The 22,285-nt window shown below is 35.4% G+C and overlaps 3 protein-coding genes across 3 annotated transcripts in view; 2 read left to right on the forward strand and 1 right to left on the reverse strand.

The window, feature by feature from the left end:
* LOC117329636 (heat shock 70 kDa protein 12B-like) overlaps positions 1-6,763 on the forward strand; it is a 26,530-nt gene extending 19,767 nt beyond the window's left edge. Inside the window, exon 5 of the mRNA XM_033887663.1 lies at positions 590-6,763. Within this exon, the coding sequence (XP_033743554.1) occupies positions 590-1,644 (1,055 nt within the window). The 3' untranslated portion in view covers positions 1,645-6,763. The remainder of the gene's footprint in view (positions 1-589) is intronic.
* LOC117329637 (heat shock 70 kDa protein 12A-like) lies at positions 6,111-17,670 on the reverse strand. The gene is made up of 5 exons (XM_033887664.1): positions 17,584-17,670; positions 10,550-10,897; positions 9,126-9,356; positions 8,652-8,808; positions 6,111-7,857 (listed from the first exon to the last, which is right to left on the reverse strand). The coding sequence occupies exons 2-5, from the start codon at positions 10,883-10,885 to the stop codon at positions 6,803-6,805; spliced, it is 1,779 nt and encodes a 592-aa protein (XP_033743555.1). The 5' UTR covers positions 10,886-10,897; positions 17,584-17,670; the 3' UTR covers positions 6,111-6,802.
* LOC117329638 overlaps positions 16,842-22,285 on the forward strand; it is a 15,572-nt gene continuing 10,128 nt past the window's right edge. Inside the window, exons 1-5 of the mRNA XM_033887665.1 lie at positions 16,842-17,074; positions 17,838-17,902; positions 18,357-18,551; positions 19,351-19,530; positions 20,370-20,497. Coding sequence (XP_033743556.1) covers positions 17,876-17,902; positions 18,357-18,551; positions 19,351-19,530; positions 20,370-20,497 — 530 coding nt within the window. The 5' untranslated portion in view covers positions 16,842-17,074; positions 17,838-17,875. The remainder of the gene's footprint in view (positions 17,075-17,837; positions 17,903-18,356; positions 18,552-19,350; positions 19,531-20,369; positions 20,498-22,285) is intronic.

Consider the following 22,285-nt stretch of genomic DNA (forward strand, 5'->3'; position numbering starts at 1 on the left):
GTTTCAGAAAAAAAATTGTGTAGAGAATTGTGCCATTTTGGGTCAAATATCATAATATTTTGCAATTTTTGAGAATTTTTTAAGCTGTTACCATGGTATTCACAGCTCTAAAAATCACAGAAAATATCAGTTTACTTATCCTTCAGAGCTCTATTAAAATTGCAAATGTTGTACAGATTTCAAATATATATACTTTATTAGAGGTTATATGTAAGGTTAACTGGCAATGTTTACATATCTAAAGCATGTGCCATATTTTTCAGAATTTGGCATTTTTACTGTACACTGCTACCTGAGGTAAATTATAATACACTAAGTACGCAATTGATAAGTAAAATATTTTCTTTTTATTTGATGGTTCTCTTCCGTTGTGAGTGTTGGGTATCATGCTACAGGAATTTCAGTGTGATCACACTATTAAAACGTCTGTCGGTGGATCTGTGGATACTACCATAATCAGACATTAGCTGTTAGGATGGTATTAAACCATATAAAACCATTTAGTGGTTACCTTCGTCAATGTACAGCTAACGTTAATTTACAATTTTTGAATTTATACATATTTTCATTTTTAAATACCGTGTTACAGGTGGGACTGCTGATATCACAGTTCAACGACGCGAAAACGACGGCAGTCTTTGTGAGCTGTACGCAGCAACAGGAGGGCCTTGGGGCGGCGTTGGAGTCGATCGTCAATTCATGATTTTCATAACAAAGTTGATGGGACCGGATGTTATGTCACGATTCTCGAAAGAACATTCTGAGGACCTGATGGACATGTACAGATGTCTAGAAACCTGTAAGCGTACTATCCGCCCAGAAAGTACAGGAAATATTACAATAGATATCCCCGGTACTCTAACTGATATTTACAAAGACGTCTTTAAAGAACCATTCGGTTCAAGCTTTCCTGAAGAATTTGAAAATAAGATAAAATTTAATCATGGTAAACTGAAAATAGATGCTCAAATAATGAAAGACTGTTTTACCACTATCACTGACGAAATCAAAAATCACATAAAAACAATTTTATCAGAACCCAGCTGCTCAGGAATCAAAACAATCCTGCTGGTTGGCGGGTTTGCCGAGTCGGAAATGGTATCCTCTACTATGGTCACTGAGTTTACTGACTGCCGGATTGTAATTCCACAGGACTCGGAGACCGTCGTTCTTAGTGGTGCAGTGATATATGGCCACTCTCCAGGAAGCATCTCCACCCGTGTCGTTAGATACACCTATGGTGTTAGTTATATGCTTGACTTCGAATCTGGTAAACACCCAGAAAATAAAAAGGTAGAAAAAGAAGGCAGGCCTTCAATCTGTAAAGACTTATTTGAGATTTTTGTGCAAATGGGTTCACCTATCAAAACAGGAGAGGTGATATCAAAAGTGTATAGTCCTGCTCGAAAGGAATCCAAAATAATGGTTATAAAAGTATATGCTTCCAGTAAAAAGAACCCAGAGTTTGTGACAGACGAAGGTTGTTGGAAGCTTGGAAAGCTAGTGGTGGACCTACCTGATTCAGAAAATAGTTCCGAACTGGAGATACATGAACGCATGGTGTTCGGTGAGACAGAACTTAGAGTTGAGGCAGTGGAACCCGTTTCCGGAAAAACGTTTTCGGCGCGGTTTGACTTTCTTTGAGTCGTCATCGTGACGCATATCCTGCAGCTAATTTCGAAAGCATGTAAGCCCTTCATCAAATACTCTCGGTCACATCCTGTAAACAGTACATGTTTCAATATGAGACTAAGACTTTCCTGTGAGTTACACAAGTTATATTGGTACGCCGCATACCATGATGACGAATGATGGCGTGACCTGTGTAAATGAAAACGTGTGTAAACTGTATTTTCTAGATCTAAAGAAAAAGCATGTAACTGTAACTGGTGGCCCCTGGTAACTAACAAAAAGTTTCCTACCAGGTTCAATATATTAAAGCTCGGTGTAGCTTCCATACAGGGTTTATGATAGTCAGAGGGCCACATTTTATGAAGTTTGTTTTTTTCTAAAGATTTTTGTTTTGTCCCGCATGCAACGAAAAAAATCGTGCAGGCGAGACAGTGACAGCGACGACGAGGTCACCGTCAACATTCACTTCAAGATTTTTTTTGTTGATGGCCATTTCTCAAAGCGTGTGTCACTGGCGCATGCGATTTTAATGCAAAAAAAAAAAAAAAAAAAAGAAGAAAAAGAAAAAAAACGAAAAGAATAGAAAAAATGGTAGGAAAAAAGAAAAATTATAATTAAACAAACATGGTATGGCATGACTTTAACCAAACTTGGTAAAGAGCTACATGGGGATCATATAATCCAATTAGTCTAGATATTAGGGATGCCGGGAAACTTGCTTTCTGTTAACTTTTGTTCCGTGTTATATAAAATGTTGTCGGGTTGTAGTACTGACATCGAAACACCCTACAACTCCCATCCAATTTTTTGAATCTATGCTCTTGTTATGCAAGTTTAGGATATTCACTTAAATTTTGTATCAATATGTATCAATACGAAATTGAATTATGATTGTGAGAATCTTAATTGCTTCTCTGAATGACCTACGAGTTAGTTTATAGTCAAATTGGAACAGATGCATTTTCTCCACCTTTAAGAAGATGACAACTTTGTGTAAATATGTAATACTCAGATGTCCATGAATATTTATGATAATCGTAATTTGCTCCTTGTTATTTCTGTATGTACAATATATACCATAACTACCATAATACTCAATCATACAATATATCATTGTCGTAATGATTCTAATTCATATATAGTAAAATGTGTTACATAATGAAAATGAAAATGATTTGGCATGTTTTATGTCTAATGATATTATCATGTGTACAAAAGTATTGACTAAATTGATGAATATTTATGTAGATGATGTCATAAACATATGCGATAAGTAACACTACTGTAACGTCATTAATAAATGAAGTTACACAATTATTTCAGTAGTGAAAAACATAACAATGAAGTCGATTTTTTCCCCTTATGAACTGGAAAATTAATTGAAGATTTTTCAAAAAATAATCATGAGTTATGTCTTGTATTGGTGTCAGTGCTGTATGGAATTTGGTATACTCAAAAATACTTAAAATACAAGAGATCCTTAGTCTCAGGAAATGCTCGCCTTTTGACAGTTTTATGTCCCTTGTTTTGGAAGAAAATGGCGAAGGTTAAAAGGTTGCGAATAGGTCCTGATCTTTATATAACCTTCATTGTTTCCTTGTAATAAGGCGTGTATCTTAACCCTAACCCTAATCCATGTTCTGAGCAATAAATGTGCATCCGGGCTTTAATGTACTTTTGTTTTCTTCTTGGTAAATAACAACGTTAGAAAAGTTAGATAAAATTTACTTTTGGTCTTTTATCAATCATTTTCTTTTATCTAAATCTGAAAGATTTCACAGTATACACCTGTTATAGATGCAGTATGAATTTTACGTAAAGTGTACCAAATGTTTCTTCCGATTTAGCAGAATGCAGTGTCTAATAATGTGCATTCTTATCACATAATCTAGCAAAGAACATGAGTCTTTGTAAACAAGCAATGTGCATCAACTATAAATCCCTTGATTGCCCCTTAAAGAGTTCTTAGAACTGCGAGACCTTAAGTTATAAAACACGTTTAGGCTATATATGGTGTTAACCTGTGACACACTCCGTCGTCAATACCTGGAATTCTTACAAGCTTGGCTGCACAGGATATAAACACTGCATACATATACATACCAATACACACATGTGAATCTAGACTAGCCGTCCTACACATTCGCAATTTTCGTGAATACAAGGACCTTTCTATGTAAAAGTATCATATTGCTATTTATATAATGCATTGCAAAATACGTTGCCTGTTTATGTATGATGGCTCGGTATAACTCACTTCGCACTTGATCAATTGAGATAATAGAAACATGTGTTATGTGGCCTTCCAAGGGAGATAATAAACATTTGACAAACGGTCTTCAGGTTCAGATATAGCTTGTACAGTATGTTTGAGGGTAAAGTATGGTTTTATATGAGATGGTTTTAGGTGGTCCCTAAGGTATGTTTGACTGTAGAAACTTTCAAATTATCCAGATAGGACGCTGGCATTTTTTGTTTTTTGTTTGTTTGCTTATGCTTTTCTCAGTATCTTTCATCATATGATAGTGCATTATTGTCGATTTCGCCCCTGTGTATCGACAGCGATATTATTAATAGTAAAATATGTATGAGGGAAGATATTACAGCTTGTATGTATGTATGTAATGCTTTTTCGAAAATGCTCAATAACTCCGATCAATGAAAAGAATAAACGTGAAAAAATTATAATCCGAGAAATACAGCAAATCTATTGTAAATACTTGACGTTTTGTTTATTTACATCTACTGAATATATTTCACTTCTTGACATGTCGTGTTATCGTTTGAAAATGAGTTGTTGTTCATTCTGTCGTCTTCCGTGATATATATGTCTGCGTTGATGGTGTAGTATGCCGCGATCTTCTGAGTTGATACTACAATTGTATTATTGTACAATTTTGTTGTGAAATCATACTTATGTTTATCCTAATGTCTAAATTGAAATCATGTTTCTAAACAGAGAGAAAAATGTATAATCTGAATTGTTATCTTCGCTAGACAAATGTGACTATTGAAATAGAATAAGAACCAAAATATGCTTGTTGTCTTCATTCTACTGTATTAAGTATTCCTCATACTGTTTCGCATAATCTAGATACGTTAAGTTCTGAAATCTTTTTACATAAACATATGTAAACTGCGTCTGATAGTGATCAGTTGGCACCATCAACTATATATGTATACTTATTTGATTATGCAGAATGGACTTAGACCGTTGATACCAAAGTCCCAGCATATTTTGTACGGTGTATAGAAGGTCTTATTGTCCATATGAGGGAAAGCAATAGATTATAAATATGATGTATATACAGTTTATAAGTGTTTACATGTATCTGTATATATCCCAGAGCCTTCCCTAATATACCTATGCACAATGAGATCCTTCCATACACGATACAAGATACAGAGATTATTTTCCAGCCCACATGGGGGCAGAATCAAATAATGTACATAATATAAGTGATACAGTGGTAACACACTTGCATTTCACCTAGGAGACTAGCGTTTTCATTCCCCGATCGGACGTGAAAGGGTATGGGGTCACATGGCCGACCAAGTGGGTTTTGTCCCGGCACTCCGATTTCCGCCAACAATTAGACCCCTCGCATGCTGTCATCCGGTTCAACAAGTGTGATTATTGTAAGTTGATATAATATTTTTTGCAACTGTTGTGAAATAAATAAAGTCTTAAAAGGTTGATATTTATTTTACAGATTCTACTAGGATTAGAATTTGGATTGACTGTGGATGAATACAACGTATTAATTAATTATATAACCTTTCAGCGGGATTGTACTCAGCACTATGTTATATATAGTGTAAGCAATAAAACCATAATGTGCTTGTACTGGAACCAATTGTGTCGAATAAACTCATGACCGTAATTAATGAGGTTAATTCATATTGATACCTCTAATTCAACCTCCACTTATTTGCTAAGGTAAATGTATAGGTAAACAATCACAAAATTTGTGTGAAATTATAAAGTTTTAACAGTTAGATAACCAAATATATCGATCAGAGCTATCGATGGCATCGAAAAGTTGACATAACTTCATTTAAAACATCCACTTTTGGATTATCAATTGGAGGAGAGTACTTATTTATTAAAGGGGGGAAGAGACTAGGGCATATAAGTGTATATTCATATTCCCTATAGTGCCGTACCTTATTTACACAACGAGACCCTTCTATGTATCGATTCACAATAGAATATGTGTAAAATTACCGGGCTTCCACCTTGACACGAATACACCTGTTAATATGCCGTAATTTCTGTTTGAACGGAATTTATTGATTTTTTCGGTATTGGTTTAAGACCAATCAATACAATAAAGTAACTTTAAGACAGGGCAATGATACGGGGTATATGTCTTAACAAAGATCACGATAATAAGAGCAAAAATTTTAAAAAGTATTTTAATTGCGACGCATTTTATGTATAAACGCTTTAAGTTAGTTCCATTTGTTCCTTTTTCGTATTCATAACTATCATTTACATTATTGTAATAAGTTCCTCAGTTCTACAGCCTGTAACTTGTTGGAGAGAAATTGTCACAGTGTTACTTTTGGAGGTTTTTCGTCCTCGCTCAAGCCAGATCATTTTATATAAATAGTATTGTACTTAACTCCTTTTAGTTATTGGCATAACTTAGCAAGTCTATTAATAACCCTCTATGTTGTCAGTTTGATTCCTAATATATATTGTATTAATTGATATGGGACCTTACTGATATGAATATTGTCGTTTATTATATATACAAAGTACATGTAATTACAATGTACATGCACAGAATTAAAAAAAAAATGCTTTAATTTCCAATTGTCGCATTCACCAAACGTTGGTGAATAGGTCACACGTATACGTATGGTCAATAGATATGCCAGCAATATTCAGCAACATAAACAACAGTTCTAGACATTATCATGATATATCACAGCAAATATTGTAGATAGCACTAGTAAATATGGCGTGAATTGTAGATGGTTTTGTTTCGGTGATTTTTATGATCATTTTCTGACCTGCACTTTCGGAATGTATGTGTAGTGCTATCTTACACCCATTACGCTGCGCAACACATTGTTTCATAGTTTATGGATGTTCTGTCATAATAAAGTTTAAATCACGGAATCCAATGTTTTTTGTTTCGTCATGTATTAAAAGCATGTGTCAATGATCAAGAAAATCAAACGTTGCCAAAAGAGGTCTACCATTTTCTTCTGAAGCTTCTACAGTGAGCTCGGTGTCGCCAAAAGTCATTTTGACTTCAATAGTGGTGTTTTCGTCAGAACCCGGGGACAACGGTACATCGATCTTTCCTAAGTAGTCACATGAAGGGTCGGTAGTGTATCTAGGGTTTTCCTCAGAAGAGGTGAAAATCTTTACCACCACACTTTTTGAGTCTGCGTAAAGGGGAGTGTACGTCTGAGTCTCAAGCGCCTCTCCGACCGGGATAGTCTGATTAACCTCCACGTGTTTGGAGAACACATTACTGCATTTATCAATACCTCTCACGTTGAATCGCTTCTGATCCGGATCACCTGGCTGAAATCTGCGCGATATTGATATTCCATAAGTGAATTTGGATTTCCGGGAAACGATAGTAAGTGGGTTGTGTCCAAAAAGTACGGCGCCTTTTACGACTGCAAGACCCGCGTCCTCGGGAATGATGACACGCTTGTCGGGGAAATTCTTCCTGATGGCGTCCTGTATAAGGACACACTCAGAAAAACCTCCGACCATCAGGAGAGTTGAGACGTTCCTGCATGCCTCTTTCTTTAAAAGATCCCTAACATGTTCAACTATGCTACTAGCTGACAGAGTGAAGAGTTCTCTGATAATATCAGGGTCTACTTTAAGTTTGTCGCCAGTCCAATTCATTTTCCCCTTGAAGTTGGTCTGTTTGATGGTTTCCTTAAGAGAAGCGCCGAATTCCTCCTCAAATGATTCGCTAAGTTGAAAAGGTATCCGTAGCGTCACCTTGTTGCCAAAGTCAGTTGTTATCGTTCTCTTCTTTGTTTCGAACTCCCGAAACAGTTCCAACTCGTCGCCTGTGTGTTTGGTTTTAAAAGTCTTCATTACATTTGTTCCGACAACCTTCATTAAAAGCTCGAAAAAGGATTCATCGACCTTGGTCCCGCCCCAGGCGCCACCACTCGCTTTGAATATCTCCTCAAGGTTTCCATCTCCCAAAACTCTTTGGACGGTCACGTCAACGGTTCCACCTATTAATAGTAAATATACACTATATAGAACATCTTTGTCGAGGACTACAAACGTTACTAAGAAATCACAAGATATCGATTGTTGTTATACTTCAATGTTTATCATTTTCCTATAACAATATTTAGTATTCTAGTATGATGATTTGCTATAAAAAAAACTTTTCAATCTGATTAAAATCAGCCGTTACATGTCTTCCGTTTACTACGTACTACGCCTGAACATCTGAAGGTGTTCCGATCAGGGTCACGTTGATTATATTACTTTTCGATTGGCAAATCAGATTGCCGCTTGCACAATCTATCCAGCGCGTCGATATTCCTCGTGGCGGTACGCTCAGCCCAGATAAGATCCGAGAGAAATAGAACAGAGCTCAGCGATGCAAAACAATATGGCGGCGACACACGCAGACGGAACAACGTCCGTTCAAACGTTTTATCTTTTGTTGTTAAACAAAATACATCCAAAGGCTTTGGAAAGTTCATCTCTGATCGGCTAATATGTATTGAGCATTTATTGTCGAGGGGTTCACATGCAACAGCTGAATTTAATCTGATTTATAATTTTTACAACATCAAACATCCTTTGGTCGGATATAGATCGAACCACCGCAAATGAAATGGTCGTGAAAGTATTGAAAAGTAGCACGTTTTCGACTATGTTCCTGAAGGTGTTTTTGTACCCTTACAACAGTTTCCAAGAATATGCTGCAAGCTCCTACAGATAAAGACAAGCTGTTAGATACATAAAAGAATTAAATTTCTTGCCTTGGCTACATCAGATATATTGTACATACCTCCAAGATCTAACACCATATACTCTGTCCCTGCTTTAAACATTCCCAGACTTTTATCCGATCCACTGTCTAGTTTTTCCACTGGAAGCATTTTGCAGTAGAGAGCTGCAGCTTCCGGTTCCAGGGCTATAGACAGATTGTGTTCACATATACCAGCCTGTTATACCAAATAAAGATGATTAATTGATCTAAAAGTGATCACGCACCGCACATATATCAAATGGGGTGTAGTTGACCTCAAATATATATGGCAATGTCAAACAAAAATCGAATTAAGAATTTTCAGGACTTAATACTAAAAAAACTTGATTTATTTTGTGAGTTTAACTGCCTTATTAACGTTCAGATTATTACTTTTACTACTCGGGGAAAAAAATACATATTTTCCAATGAGTTTAATTTTGACGACCTAAACTTTATTTAGACGCAGGAATACCCCTTTAACCGATCGCTGATAGGTCAATCATAGCGTACCTGTCGTGCTGCCTCTCGCATGAACTGTTTGGCGCTGTCGTTCCAAATAGCAGGAACAGTAAGTACCCAATGAACGTATCGTCCATCAGAAATCGCCTCGTAGATTCCCTTCGATTTTGTATGTTTGATTAAATGGTCTCTCAGGAACTTTATACCGTGTGCGAATATGTCCCTGGCAGGAAGCTCCTTTTCGCCACTAATATCTTGTATCATATGGTCCCGCCGCAGTTTCTGTTGGGTAGAAGTAAATAATATCATATGATACAGCACAAACATTCAAATAAAACAGCAACAGACACACTTTCTTTATCTCTTTGAAGGATTTTCGAGACGTTGAGGGATAAGCGACAATTTCAGTACAATGTCAAATGTCAGATTAATTATCATTACAAGTAATCCGCATACAACATACATGTAAAGAGAGTAAAACTGATCAAAAAGCCGTTATTTATTACATTTTTACCAGTGAAATATCAAAAATTATTCATTCTATAAAGTGATATTTTTCACTAGTGAAAAATATCACTTTTGGCTGATTTGACCAATCAAATCAATGATTAGAAAATAGCAAAATAATTGACCAATCAGAAAGCCCGACATATATGTCAGCACCTGGACAGGGGAAACTACTTTTTATGTTTACATTAGGCCTAGTTAGCATACGGGGTAGGGTTTTCGTTGATACAAAATGTAATAAACAGAATATCTAACAGTGTCTTCAGTAAAACCAAATATATTTCACTCGTGTTGCTAATATTTTGATATTTTTCACTCGTGCTGCGCACTCGTGAAAATATCAAAATATTAGCCCACTCGTGAAATATATTTGGTATTACTGAAGACACTGTTAGATATCCTCTATATCTTTCACTGACATTTTCAGTTATAAAGATTCGTCGCATTATACTATATAGCAGAGCTAATGCAGTGAAAACGTTTGAGAGAAACTTCTTTTTTCATTATCTGCCAATAAAGTAATTTTATAATTTGCTGTTATTTCATCTTTTGTCTATGTCAATATCATATATCCACAGGCGTCCGCTTCTGGTTAGAATGAATAGAAAACATATTTGACCCTACTAAAACTATATCAACTGCTAGTACATATGTAGATAGGCAGTAGGAGTGGGCTAACACTTTTGGCCCCGGATATGACGCGACAGATGGCGTCACTGGTCAAGATAAAGTATGCAGTTAAAAGTGAAACAAAGTTCAGATTTAATGCAAGCTGAAAAAGTGGATGTATCTTTTCAAATGACATATAAATGAAAATTATATTCCTGATACAAATGCAGTCCTACTATCACCAAAAATGATTCAAACTGATATAATCGTGTTATCCGCCTGTGATATACATGTACCTTAGTGAAATATTACTCCTATACACAAATAGCAGAATAAGAAAATATGATATGTTGATTTACCATGTTGTTATGTAACGTCATTTTGAAGCGTTTGAAAAAGTACCAATCCTCATGTTCATCATCCTGAAACAGTTCCGTGTATTTGTCTTCAGCCTCGTAGCCGAATGAATGGAACGTTTGATCAGGCTGCAGTAACACACATGTCGGGACTTTTAGAGAGAACAAGTTCCGGTGCCCCGCTATCCAAGTTTGATTTGTGTTTATCTTGCTGGGGTCCTTCATGTAATCATGCCGAAACGAGAAAGCGTAACCAGAATAGGTTGTTCCAAAATCAATGGCGGCCACGAATAACCTTTCGGATTCACCGGAGGCCTGTTTGGCGTATTTTGAAGCCATTCTGTAGTACAACTATTGGATTAAAAAAAATGCAATTAGTACATACACATTAAAAGTACCCCATTGATAGACATTACCCTCACATTCATTGATGTTTTATTGGTAATTGTGCTCGGTAGTGAATCTCGCTCATTCAGGCTACCAGGTTACAAGGCCGATTTCATTTTCTTCGTGTTCTTCTGGTTCTTCTGGCACAACACATACATGTATATACCGTATATACAGTATAATATTGGGGTGGAAGGAGAGTAGGAACAAGTTAAATGCGAAATGGAACATATTTAGACCAGAGAGATGAGAAAAAGTATGGTCTGTGTCTCTTCGTCGGTAATGGTAGAATATCTGTTTGAATATCTGTTCACAGTCCCGGAAGAAGGGAGAATGTTAGTAGTGCATATTTGACAGTAGGTATATATTGCATGACGTATGGAAGGTCTAGCGGGATTTGAGAGAAAGCATCCTGGTCTAAACATATATACTAATCATTGTCTTCTCCTCTATCACAATAACACCTTTCCATACTGTGGGTTGAATACTAGTAAGAATGTTTCTGTCCCAGGATGGGATAAGGTCATGCCATCTGTCCCAGTTTGGAGAGGAGTGGCATGTAGTTCGTGGTGGAGTGAATGGGTGATGTGTCAGACCAGCAGTTATCTAACATGTGGGAAAAGGACCAGAAAATAATAATGTCTTTCTGGCTACCAGCCATCTAACCTGGGGATTGGGAGAATTTGCGTATTTCTGACAACCAACTGTCTAATAGCATCTTTCTAGGTACCAACCGTCTAACCTGAGTATTTGGGAGATTTTTGTCTGTCTGAATATCAACAATTTAACTTAGGAATGTGAAGAAGATATTACGTCTTTTGTCTGATAGCCACCTAACCTGAGGCCCGGCTTATCTGCCATGTTAGGGGATAGAGAGAAAAAATTACGTCTTTCTGACTAAACCTGCCATCTACAATGTAGACTAGGGATGGACAGAAGCTCTTGCTGACTATCAGCAGGTATATAATCCGGGTTCTGATTATGGTTATAAGTTCCATTGATGCCGTATTTGTCTTGCATAACATTGAGAGAAGTAGTAATTATAATATCTGTCTGACTATCTGGAAAAGTAAACCATGTCTGTCGTTCAACAGTCATGAGCAATAATGTGGGAGGAGTCCAGCTTTTTGTTTTCTAATTAGACTTCATGTAAATATTTTTTTATTGCACGATGGGTGAAGTAAATGTAAAATGCATGCATTAGTACACGTACATGTACCTAATAAGTTTTCCCCCAAATATTGATGGAGCACACAAGAAACAAATAAAGTAGTATCCCTAATTACATATATAAGTTATTAATTGTACAATGTTGTACAATGTTTATCACCATGAATTAATCATATACATGTACAATGTCCAGTATAAATAATATATATATATATATATTTCTTTTTTAAAGTGTGTTTATCTATCTGCCACCAATGACACATACAAATACTCCTTTTTCCAACACACAATAACACAATGGAACCTCCTCCCGGTGGCAGCAGTACAATGCACTACACTAGAGATCTTCAAGGCACATATACACAATGCAGCCTTTGATGATCTCAAACACACACCGTAAACGCACCCTCATAATGTTTTTATCTTATAGTTTCCACTAAAAAAATATTAAAAAAAAACCTCTCACTGTACCCAAATCCACGCACTTTTTTACTTCTTTTAAAAGCATACAGCGATCCTTCCTGTGACCGTAATCGTCATTTTTGACGGAGGTTTAATAATCAAAGAAGAAGAAGATATTACTTCTTTGACCCATATTTCTTTTTTATATATACATTTGCATATGCTACGTTAACATTACTTAAGTGGTTATTTTCTGGTGTCTTTCGCTCTATTACTCTATTTCACACATTTTTGTTGATTATATAATGCCCATTCCACACCTTTATGTAATTTCATCTCTCCCCAAATTTTCAGACCCTCCAAGAAGGTCCCCGTGATTTCGTGTACGCCGCACCCGGTCCCGGACCCGATCCCCGTACCAGGAATATTGATATTAATTTCTTTCTCGACAACGACTTAATGAATAAATCTCATGTTTTTCTTGTAAATCCAGATTTATATTTCCAAAATCTGACATTTAAAATGAAATGGCAGTAATACCTACAATTTTAGTTATCGTCGATTTACATTTTTCAGGGTGTGATTTTGTGTACGCCGCACTCAACCGTGAAAAATACGGTTTTTGGCTGTTTATTCGTAAACAAGGGTTAATGTTTATGATATTTTCGATTCCATACTTCAAGTAAACCTAGTTGTTGATACAAATATAAGTTTTAATTACAAATAATACTCATTTTATTTCAAATCTTGCCTTTTTTGAGATCGCGGCGATGATCACGGGAGTTTTTGTTTACGCCCGGTCCCGTACCAAGGGCAGACTACTCCCGATCCACCGTGCTAGGACTACTGGTTTATAATTTTTTATGAGTAGCGTGTATTGTGTAATACCAGATATTATACATGACTTTTATTCTAGATACATTAGTAATCAATTAGATCGGACGATTTTTAGTGATGTTAGTGAAAGATTCCGCGAAAATTACAAAAGTGAAAAAGTAAAAAAAAAACACTTAATATTGTGTATAATACGAATATTTATGAATAGTTATGCACCAAGTGCAATCTGCATGGTATCTATACAAATACAAGCATATCAATCTTTGATTGAAGTATACAAAATGATCAGTGGAATATAGTACGACATTGATTTAATTTGCTGAACTGTGTTTAATTCACAATTATATATTATGTACTCATTAAATTTATTAGATTTGTATTTTTGGGTTAATAAGGGTGGTCATGGAATTCCTAAAGCAAATCCAAAAATGCGGAAACGTACTTATTACATAAGTGAAGGGAAGGGCGATACTAAAGGTTCCAAAAACTTTCAGCGTAGAATGTATATGACGAAGAAGGGGACTGTTACTTACAGGTTTATTCAGTACATAGGTGATGAGACTATTTTTGTCCCTAGGGTCCACGGGAATGGCATAGATGGGAATGATTATAGGAGGACTTTTCCATCCGTTTTAAAGCAGGTTAAATCAGTTAGTTCTAGTGATAGTAATCCGTCATCGTTTAAGAGGAATCAAACAGAGAAACAAGTTAAGGGTAGCTTACAGGGTAGGGCTAATCTTAGGTCCCCTTCTCAAGTTAGGTATGCATGGTTTCATAATAGATGTGTCAGTGATAAGTCAGGTTTACATTTTTCAAGAGTAGTCTGCCCTTGGTACGGGACCGGGCGTAAACAAAAACTCCCGTGATCATCGCCGCGATCTCAAAAAAGGCAAGATTTGAAATAAAATAAGTATTATTTGTAATTAAAACTTATATTTGTATCAACAACTAGGTTTACTTGAAGTATGGAATCGAAAATATCATAAACATTAACCCTTGTTTACGAATAAACAGCCAAAAACCGTAATTTTTCACGGTTGAGTGCGGCGTACACAAAATCACACCCTGAAAAATGTAAATCGACGATTACTAAAATTGTTTGTATAACTTCCATTTCATTTGAGATGTCAGATTTTGGAAATATAAATCTGGATTTACAAGAAAAACATGAGATTTATTCATTAAGTCGTTGTTGAGAAAAAAAATAACATCAATATTCCTGGTACGGGGATCGGGTCCGGGACCGGGTGCGGCGTACACGAAATCACGGGGACCCTCCAAGAACCCCTTCCGTTTTGACAATAACCGCTCCCCCGTATACCGGAAGTAATATTAGATTCCTGTCGCTGGGGAACCGGTGAGTTAAGAAACCTTCCTACTGCCTATAAAGTCACCTTAACTAATCATATCATGTCACTGAAACACTAAAGTTGCAATGTGAAGTGATATCAGAAACGCAAAAGGAGTGTTTTAAAAACCCCGGGTTTTACGACGAAAGACCGGGAGAGTCCAAGGATCATTTGTAAAGAGGTCCCATGGGTTTCACCTTTTTTTTTCCCCGGTAAAAAAAAAAAACAAAAGATTTTTACAAAATGCCAAAAAAATTTTTTTTTAAAACTAAAAATAATTCCCCCCAAGGCACAAAAATTTAAAAAACAAAGCAGCTTTGATGATTAAAACCCAAAACCCCGTAAACGACCTCATAATGTTTTTTATCTTAATTTTTCCACAAAAAAAAATTTTAAAAAAAAAAAACCTTCACTGCCCCAAATCCAGCACTTTTTACTTTTAAAAGCATACAGCGCCTTCCGGACCGTAATCGTCATTTTTGACGGGGGTTTTTAATAATAAAAGAAGGAAGAAAACTTTTTGACCCATATTTTTTTTTTAAAATACCTTTTGATATCTACTTTAACCCTATTAAATTTGGTTATTTTCTGGTGTCTTTCGCTCTATTACTCTATTTCACACATTTTTGTTGATTATATAATGCCCATTCCACACCTTTATGTAATTTCATCTCTCCCCAAATTTTCAGACCCTCCAAGAAGGTCCCCGTGATTTCGTGTACGCCGCACCCGGTCCCGGACCCGATCCCCGTACCAGGAATATTGATATTAATTTCTTTCTCGACAACGACTTAATGAATAAATCTCATGTTTTTCTTGTAAATCCAGATTTATATTTCCAAAATCTGACATTTAAAATGAAATGGCAGTAATACCTACAATTTTAGTTATCGTCGATTTACATTTTTCAGGGTGTGATTTTGTGTACGCCGCACTCAACCGTGAAAAATACGGTTTTTGGCTGTTTATTCGTAAACAAGGGTTAATGTTTATGATATTTTCGATTCCATACTTCAAGTAAACCTAGTTGTTGATACAAATATAAGTTTTAATTACAAATAATACTCATTTTATTTCAAATCTTGCCTTTTTTGAGATCGCGGCGATGATCACGGGAGTTTTTGTTTACGCCCGGTCCCGTACCAAGGGCAGACTACTCCCGATCCACCGTGCTAGGACTACTGGTTTATAATTTTTTATGAGTAGCGTGTATTGTGTAATACCAGATATTATACATGACTTTTATTCTAGATACATTAGTAATCAATTAGATCGGACGATTTTTAGTGATGTTAGTGAAAGATTCCGCGAAAATTACAAAAGTGAAAAAGTAAAAAAAAAACACTTAATATTGTGTATAATACGAATATTTATGAATAGTTATGCACCAAGTGCAATCTGCATGGTATCTATACAAATACAAGCATATCAATCTTTGATTGAAGTATACAAAATGATCAGTGGAATATAGTACGACATTGATTTAATTTGCTGAACTGTGTTTAATTCACAATTATATATTATGTACTCATTAAATTTATTAGATTTGTATTTTTGGGTTAATAAGGGTGGTCATGGAATTCCTAAAGCAAATCCAAAAATGCGGAAACGTACTTATTACATAAGTGAAGGGAAGGGCGATACTAAAGGTTCCAAAAACTTTCAGCGTAGAATGTATATGACGAAGAAGGGGACTGTTACTTACAGGTTTATTCAGTACATAGGTGATGAGACTATTTTTGTCCCTAGGGTCCACGGGAATGGCATAGATGGGAATGATTATAGGAGGACTTTTCCATCCGTTTTAAAGCAGGTTAAATCAGTTAGTTCTAGTGATAGTAATCCGTCATCGTTTAAGAGGAATCAAACAGAGAAACAAGTTAAGGGTAGCTTACAGGGTAGGGCTAATCTTAGGTCCCCTTCTCAAGTTAGGTATGCATGGTTTCATAATAGATGTGTCAGTGATAAGTCAGGTTTACATTTTTCAAGAGTAGTCTGCCCTTGGTACGGGACCGGGCGTAAACAAAAACTCCCGTGATCATCGCCGCGATCTCAAAAAAGGCAAGATTTGAAATAAAATAAGTATTATTTGTAATTAAAACTTATGACCCTCCAAGAACCCCTTCCGTTTTGACAATAACCGCTCCCCCGTATACCGGAAGTAATATTAGATTCCTGTCGCTGGGGAACCGGTGAGTTAAGAAACCTTCCTACTGCCTATAAAGTCACCTTAACTAATCATATCATGTCACTGAAACACTAAAGTTGCAATGTGAAGTGATATCAGAAACGAAAGTAGTTTAACGGAAAGACCGGGAGTCCAAACGTGACATTAATGTAAAAGAGGATCCCCATGGGGTTTTCACAGACGCAGATATAACTGGTAAGTCCAATCTTTTAAGTTGTTATTGTTCTTATGTCCATATTATCCATTCTATTAGGACTCCATTGGTTCTGTATTATATAAGAGGTTTGCTTTAAAATCGGTTGATGTTGCATTTGCATATAGAGAATAGATTAAACAAGAAAAACGTTTTCTACTTTCGTTTTCTACTGCCTTGAGCAAGACAGGTGAAACCTTTTTATTACAATTTACAACCATTGGTTAAGGTTTAAGGTTTGTATCGATTTCATAAGGTTTAATTAGAAATATTGTATCATTATATATCTTTGACATTGCTCTATTAATACTGAAAGTGTGTTTTAATGAAGTTCTTCAGCGACAGTATTCACCTTCCTGGTCAGATATTATATTCTACAGTAGAAACGTATTTCGATATAAATGCGTTTTGGTTTTTTTTAAAGAAACATTCAATAAGACCATTGGTAATTATTTCGAATTGAGCCATTCTTTAAGAATTTAAAGGCGGTCCTGAGATATGTAAAACTTACCTGGTTGTTTCGGTGTATTCCACCTCGGCAGGTGCTACTTTTCTAGTGAGGCCCTCGACAGGGTACAACCACTACGTTAATGTACTAAGGAAGGCGTGTCTATACAACTTGCGTTGTGGTCATGAATATGATCACATTACCCATACTGCACACTAAGTAACTTTCTGTTATAAAGTATTGAGTTTATTTGTTCATATTGAAATAATTAAATACAGCACAGCCTGTATACATTGCAGTCAACTTTTAATTTCCAGATTGAACCACCCAGGTACAAATCTTCATTCGTCTGTAAATGATAACAACAATGGCAGGAAAACAGGTATTATAAACTCTAGAAAAAATGAAAGGTTTTATGATTATTTGTTTTTTTTTTCTCTGAATGCCATATGGGGAAAATGATAATAAAATAATGATATTAATTAAAAAAAAAAAATCAAACATAAATGATTAGAAATTTGATTTCCTAGATACATGTGTACATGTATCCTTGCATGAGATTGGGAAATTGTTTTTATATGAAAATTTGTGAATTTTGTTATATTTTGTTTCTCATGTATCATTCAATATGTAATGTTTATGCATTTAATATGTAAATATATAATTTTGCTAATGTGGATAATAAAATACTGACTTGCTAAAAGACTTCCATGTACATGTAGATGACCGTGATGGTGACAGTAATTATAGTTGCTTCGTATTTAAAATACATTGTAGAATGGTTGATGGCAACAATATTAATGGTTGTAGAAATTTCACATGATTTTTACTTCCAGCATTTCAGCAAAACTACCCACACTCCTTTACCTAAAATTGACTCAGAATTGGAGCAGTATGCCGGGGAAAATGTTCAAGCTCTTCTAAAAAAGCATGCAGGATCAGGACCCTCAGAAACACTACAGAATGCCTATCAGGAATATATAGACCTGTTGCGGAGTTATAAGGAGTTAAGTGAAAAGCACAAGAAAGAGGTAAGTATAATGACTAAAATATATACCTGTTATCCTCCCGATCAAAGACTGGAAGGGGATATTGTGCTAGTGCTGTCTGTCCTTCATTCTGTCCATCATTCTGTCCATCATTCTGTCCATCCATCGATCTTTAAAACCATTTATAGACAATTTCTCATTTTCACTTTGCAATCAGACCCTGACATAACACACTGCTCCCTTACTGAGAGTGCATTGCTTGCTTGAGAACTCTTTTCTTGTCAAAAGGTTCAAGGTCAGGGTCACAGTTACACAATGACATATATAGAATTGATTTCTCGACAATAATTCCACTTCAAATGTTCCAAGTGAATGGACCTGTCAGTCTCAATCTTAACACATTGCATCCTTATTTTGAGTACATGTACATATGTATTTCATTAGCCTGGGATTACTTTTAGGGTCAAAAGGTCATAATCCCTCATTACTACAGATAGAAAATTAGTCTCTACTAAATGAAAAGGTTGAAATTTACATGTTAATGTCATAATTACTCAAAATGACAAAACATATCCTGAAAATGAATCAAACACGTATATCAGCATTATTCAGTGAGACCTTGTATACCGAACCTTTTTGTAATGGAATGGTTTAATTGATGTGTCATTCTCTTGTGATTGAGCGATTGATTAATTAAGCAAAGTACACTGTTAATAATTATATATTAATTGCTTTAGTCAATGGCAAGTAAACATGACTTGGGGACAGACTAAATGTAAATGATTTGAATGTAATCCTACTCTGAACAGTATAAAACTAATCTAAATGTTTTCTATTTTAGGCAGCCTCCCTGTTAAATACCCAAATACGAGGAACGATAACTCTAAGTGATAAAACGATTGCGGATTACAAGACTCGGACAAATTCCTCTATTGTAAAGTTAATGAAAAATGACAAAGAAGACAGCAAAGCTATACAGGAGCTACATACTCTTATATCAGCACACTTGAAACTGAAACAGGTATGTCAATTTATGTTACAGAAATTACTATTACTTTTAGGGTGATGTAAATAAACTGATGAATTTCAATTTTAACTCCAAAATAACAATGATGAATTAATCATATCTGAACCACATTTCATACAATTATGATACAATTTCTCTAGCATCACTTTCATTTCCATGTAGTTTTTAATCTACATAAGCTGTATGATTAGAAAATAGTTATGTGTAATTTAATAAGGGAAATGGCCTAAATAACTTGTGCCCAAACCATTGCTATGAAAGCCAATGAAGTTTGTTCAAATCAAAATCAGATCAGATTCAATGTTTTTTTTATGTAAGGTCAAAAGTGTTAGTAAATCAAAAGGAAAAAGGCATAATCTTAACAATATATGCAGAGGTGGAAGGCAAGGCTGCCCACTTCCATGCCAGAGGTTAATCTAGACAAATTTTACTAACAAATTAGGTAGTATTCCCCACTGTTGGTGTTTTCCCCATCGAATATAAACATGAATTCCCCATGAACAAAAAAAAATCCCCAAAACAGGGAAAAACTCTCCAAAAGCAGCAGATATCCCCCAAATTTTGATGAAATGTGTAAGAATTATAGCAAAAAACTGCAGTAAAATGTTACATTTTAAAGAATAATTCAAGACAATGCAGTCCTTCATTTCCCCAAAATATCATGATGGGTGTACATTGCATATGTTATTCCTAATCCTAGATTAACCCCTACATACTTACTTCTTGTTTTTGCAGTAGAAATAAAGGTGGAACAAATAAAGAACAAACCTCTTGTAGATTTTATAGTAATTAAGGAGTAGAACAGTTGCCTTAACTCAGTCATCATTATTTAGGTCAAAGGTGAAAGTAAAGCAAAAGAAGACAGACCAAATTTTAGCCGTGTTCGTTCTAGAGAAGATGGCTTAAGAGGGGCCTCCAATCCTCCCAAATCTGACACAGCTATGGAGACTGATGACAAAAGGTAAATATTATCTATAATAACGGAGACCAACAGGTAAATAATATCTATCATAACGGAGACCAAAAGGTAAATAATATCTGTCATAACGGAGACCAAATGGTAAATATTATCTATTATAACGGAGACCAACAGGTAAATAGTATTTATTATAACGGAGACCAAAAGGTAAATAGTATTTATTATAACGGAGACCAAAAGGTAAATATTATCTATTATAACGGAGACCAACAGGTAAATAGTATTTATTATAACGGAGACCAACAGGTAAATAATATTTATTATAACGGAGACCAAAAGGTAAATAGTATTTATTATAACGGAGACCAAAAGGTAAATAGTATCTTTTATAACGGAGACCAAATGGTAAATAGTATTTATTATAACGGAGACCAAAAGGTAAATAGTATCTATTATAACGGAGACCAAAAGGTAAATAGTATCATACTATTATAATGGAGACCAACAGGTATTTATTATAACGGAGACCAACAGGTAAATAGTATTTATTATAACGGAGACCAAAAGGTAAATAGTATTTATTATAACGGAGACCAAAAGGTAAATAATATCTATTATAACGGAGACCAAATGGTAAATATTATCTATTATAACGGAGACCAACAGGTAAATAGTATTTATTATAACGGAGACCAAAAGGTAAATAGTATCTATTATAACGGCCGAGACCAACAGGTAAATAGTATTTATTATAACGGAGACCAAATGGTAAATATTATCTATTATAACGGAGACCAACAGGTAAATAATATTTATTATAACGGAGACCAAAAGGTAAATAGTATCTATTATAACGGAGACCAACAGGTAAATAGTATTTATTATAACGGAGACAAGTCTCTTGTATTTCATTCCCTTCATTCATTTTGCTTTAACAAGATTCTTGAAAAGGCACTTGTACAAATTGGAGTTGTCCTATTAAAGAAAGTTGTCATATTATGTATTGAAGGAAGTTGTCATGTTACCTATTGTAGGGAGTTGTCATGTTACCTATTGTAGGGAGTTGTCATGTTACCTATTGTAGGGAGTTGTCATGTTACCTATTGTAGGGAGTTTTCATGTTACCTATTGTAGGGAGTTGTCATATCACCTATTGTAGGGAGTTGTCATATCACCTATGTAAGGGAGTTGTCATAGTACCTATCGTAGGGAGTTGTCATGTTACCTATTGTAGGGAGTTGTCATATCACCTATGTAAAGGAGTTGTCATATCACCTATGTAAGGAAGTTGTCATATCACCTATTGTAGGGAGTTGTCATGTTACCTATTGTAGGGAGTTGTCATATCACCTATGTAAAGGAGTTGTCATATCACCTATGTAAGGGAGATGTCATATCACCTATGTAAGGGAGTTGTCATACCTATGTAAGGGAGTTGTCATATCACCTATGTAAGGGAGTTGTCATATCACCTATGTAAGGGAGTTGTCATATCACCTATGTAAGGGAGTTGTCATATCACCTATGTAAGGGAGTTGTCATGTTACCTATTGTAGGGAGTTGTCATATCACCTATATGTAAGGGAGTTGTCATATCACCTATGTAAGGGAGTTGTCATATCACCTATGTAAGGGAGTTGTCATATCACCTATATGTAAGGGAGTTGTCATATCACCTATGTAAGGGAGTTGTCATATCACCTATGTAAGGGAGTTGTCATATCACCTATGTAAGGGAGTTGTCATATCACCTATGTAAGGGAGTTGTCATATCACCTATATGTAAGGGAGTTGTCATACCTATGTAAGGGAGTTGTCATACCTATGTAA

The sequence above is a fragment of the Pecten maximus genome, chromosome 6, assembly GCF_902652985.1.
Source record: "Pecten maximus chromosome 6, xPecMax1.1, whole genome shotgun sequence".
In the NCBI taxonomy this organism is placed as follows: Eukaryota; Metazoa; Mollusca; class Bivalvia; order Pectinida; family Pectinidae; genus Pecten; species Pecten maximus.

What these genes read in the sequence shown, in the direction of transcription:
- LOC117329637 (XM_033887664.1), bottom strand. Translation starts at nt 10,885, where the DNA reads ATGGCTTCAAAATACGCCAAACAGGCCTCCGGTGAATCCGAAAGGTTA. An exon ending in TGACGTTACATAACAACATG is followed by an intron (nt 9,357 to 10,549) that starts GTAAATCAACAT and finishes TCTACCCAACAG; the next exon opens with AAACTGCGGCGGGACCATAT. An exon ending in TATGGTGTTAGATCTTGGAG is followed by an intron (nt 7,858 to 8,651) that starts GTATGTACAATA and finishes TACTATTAATAG; the next exon opens with GTGGAACCGTTGACGTGACC.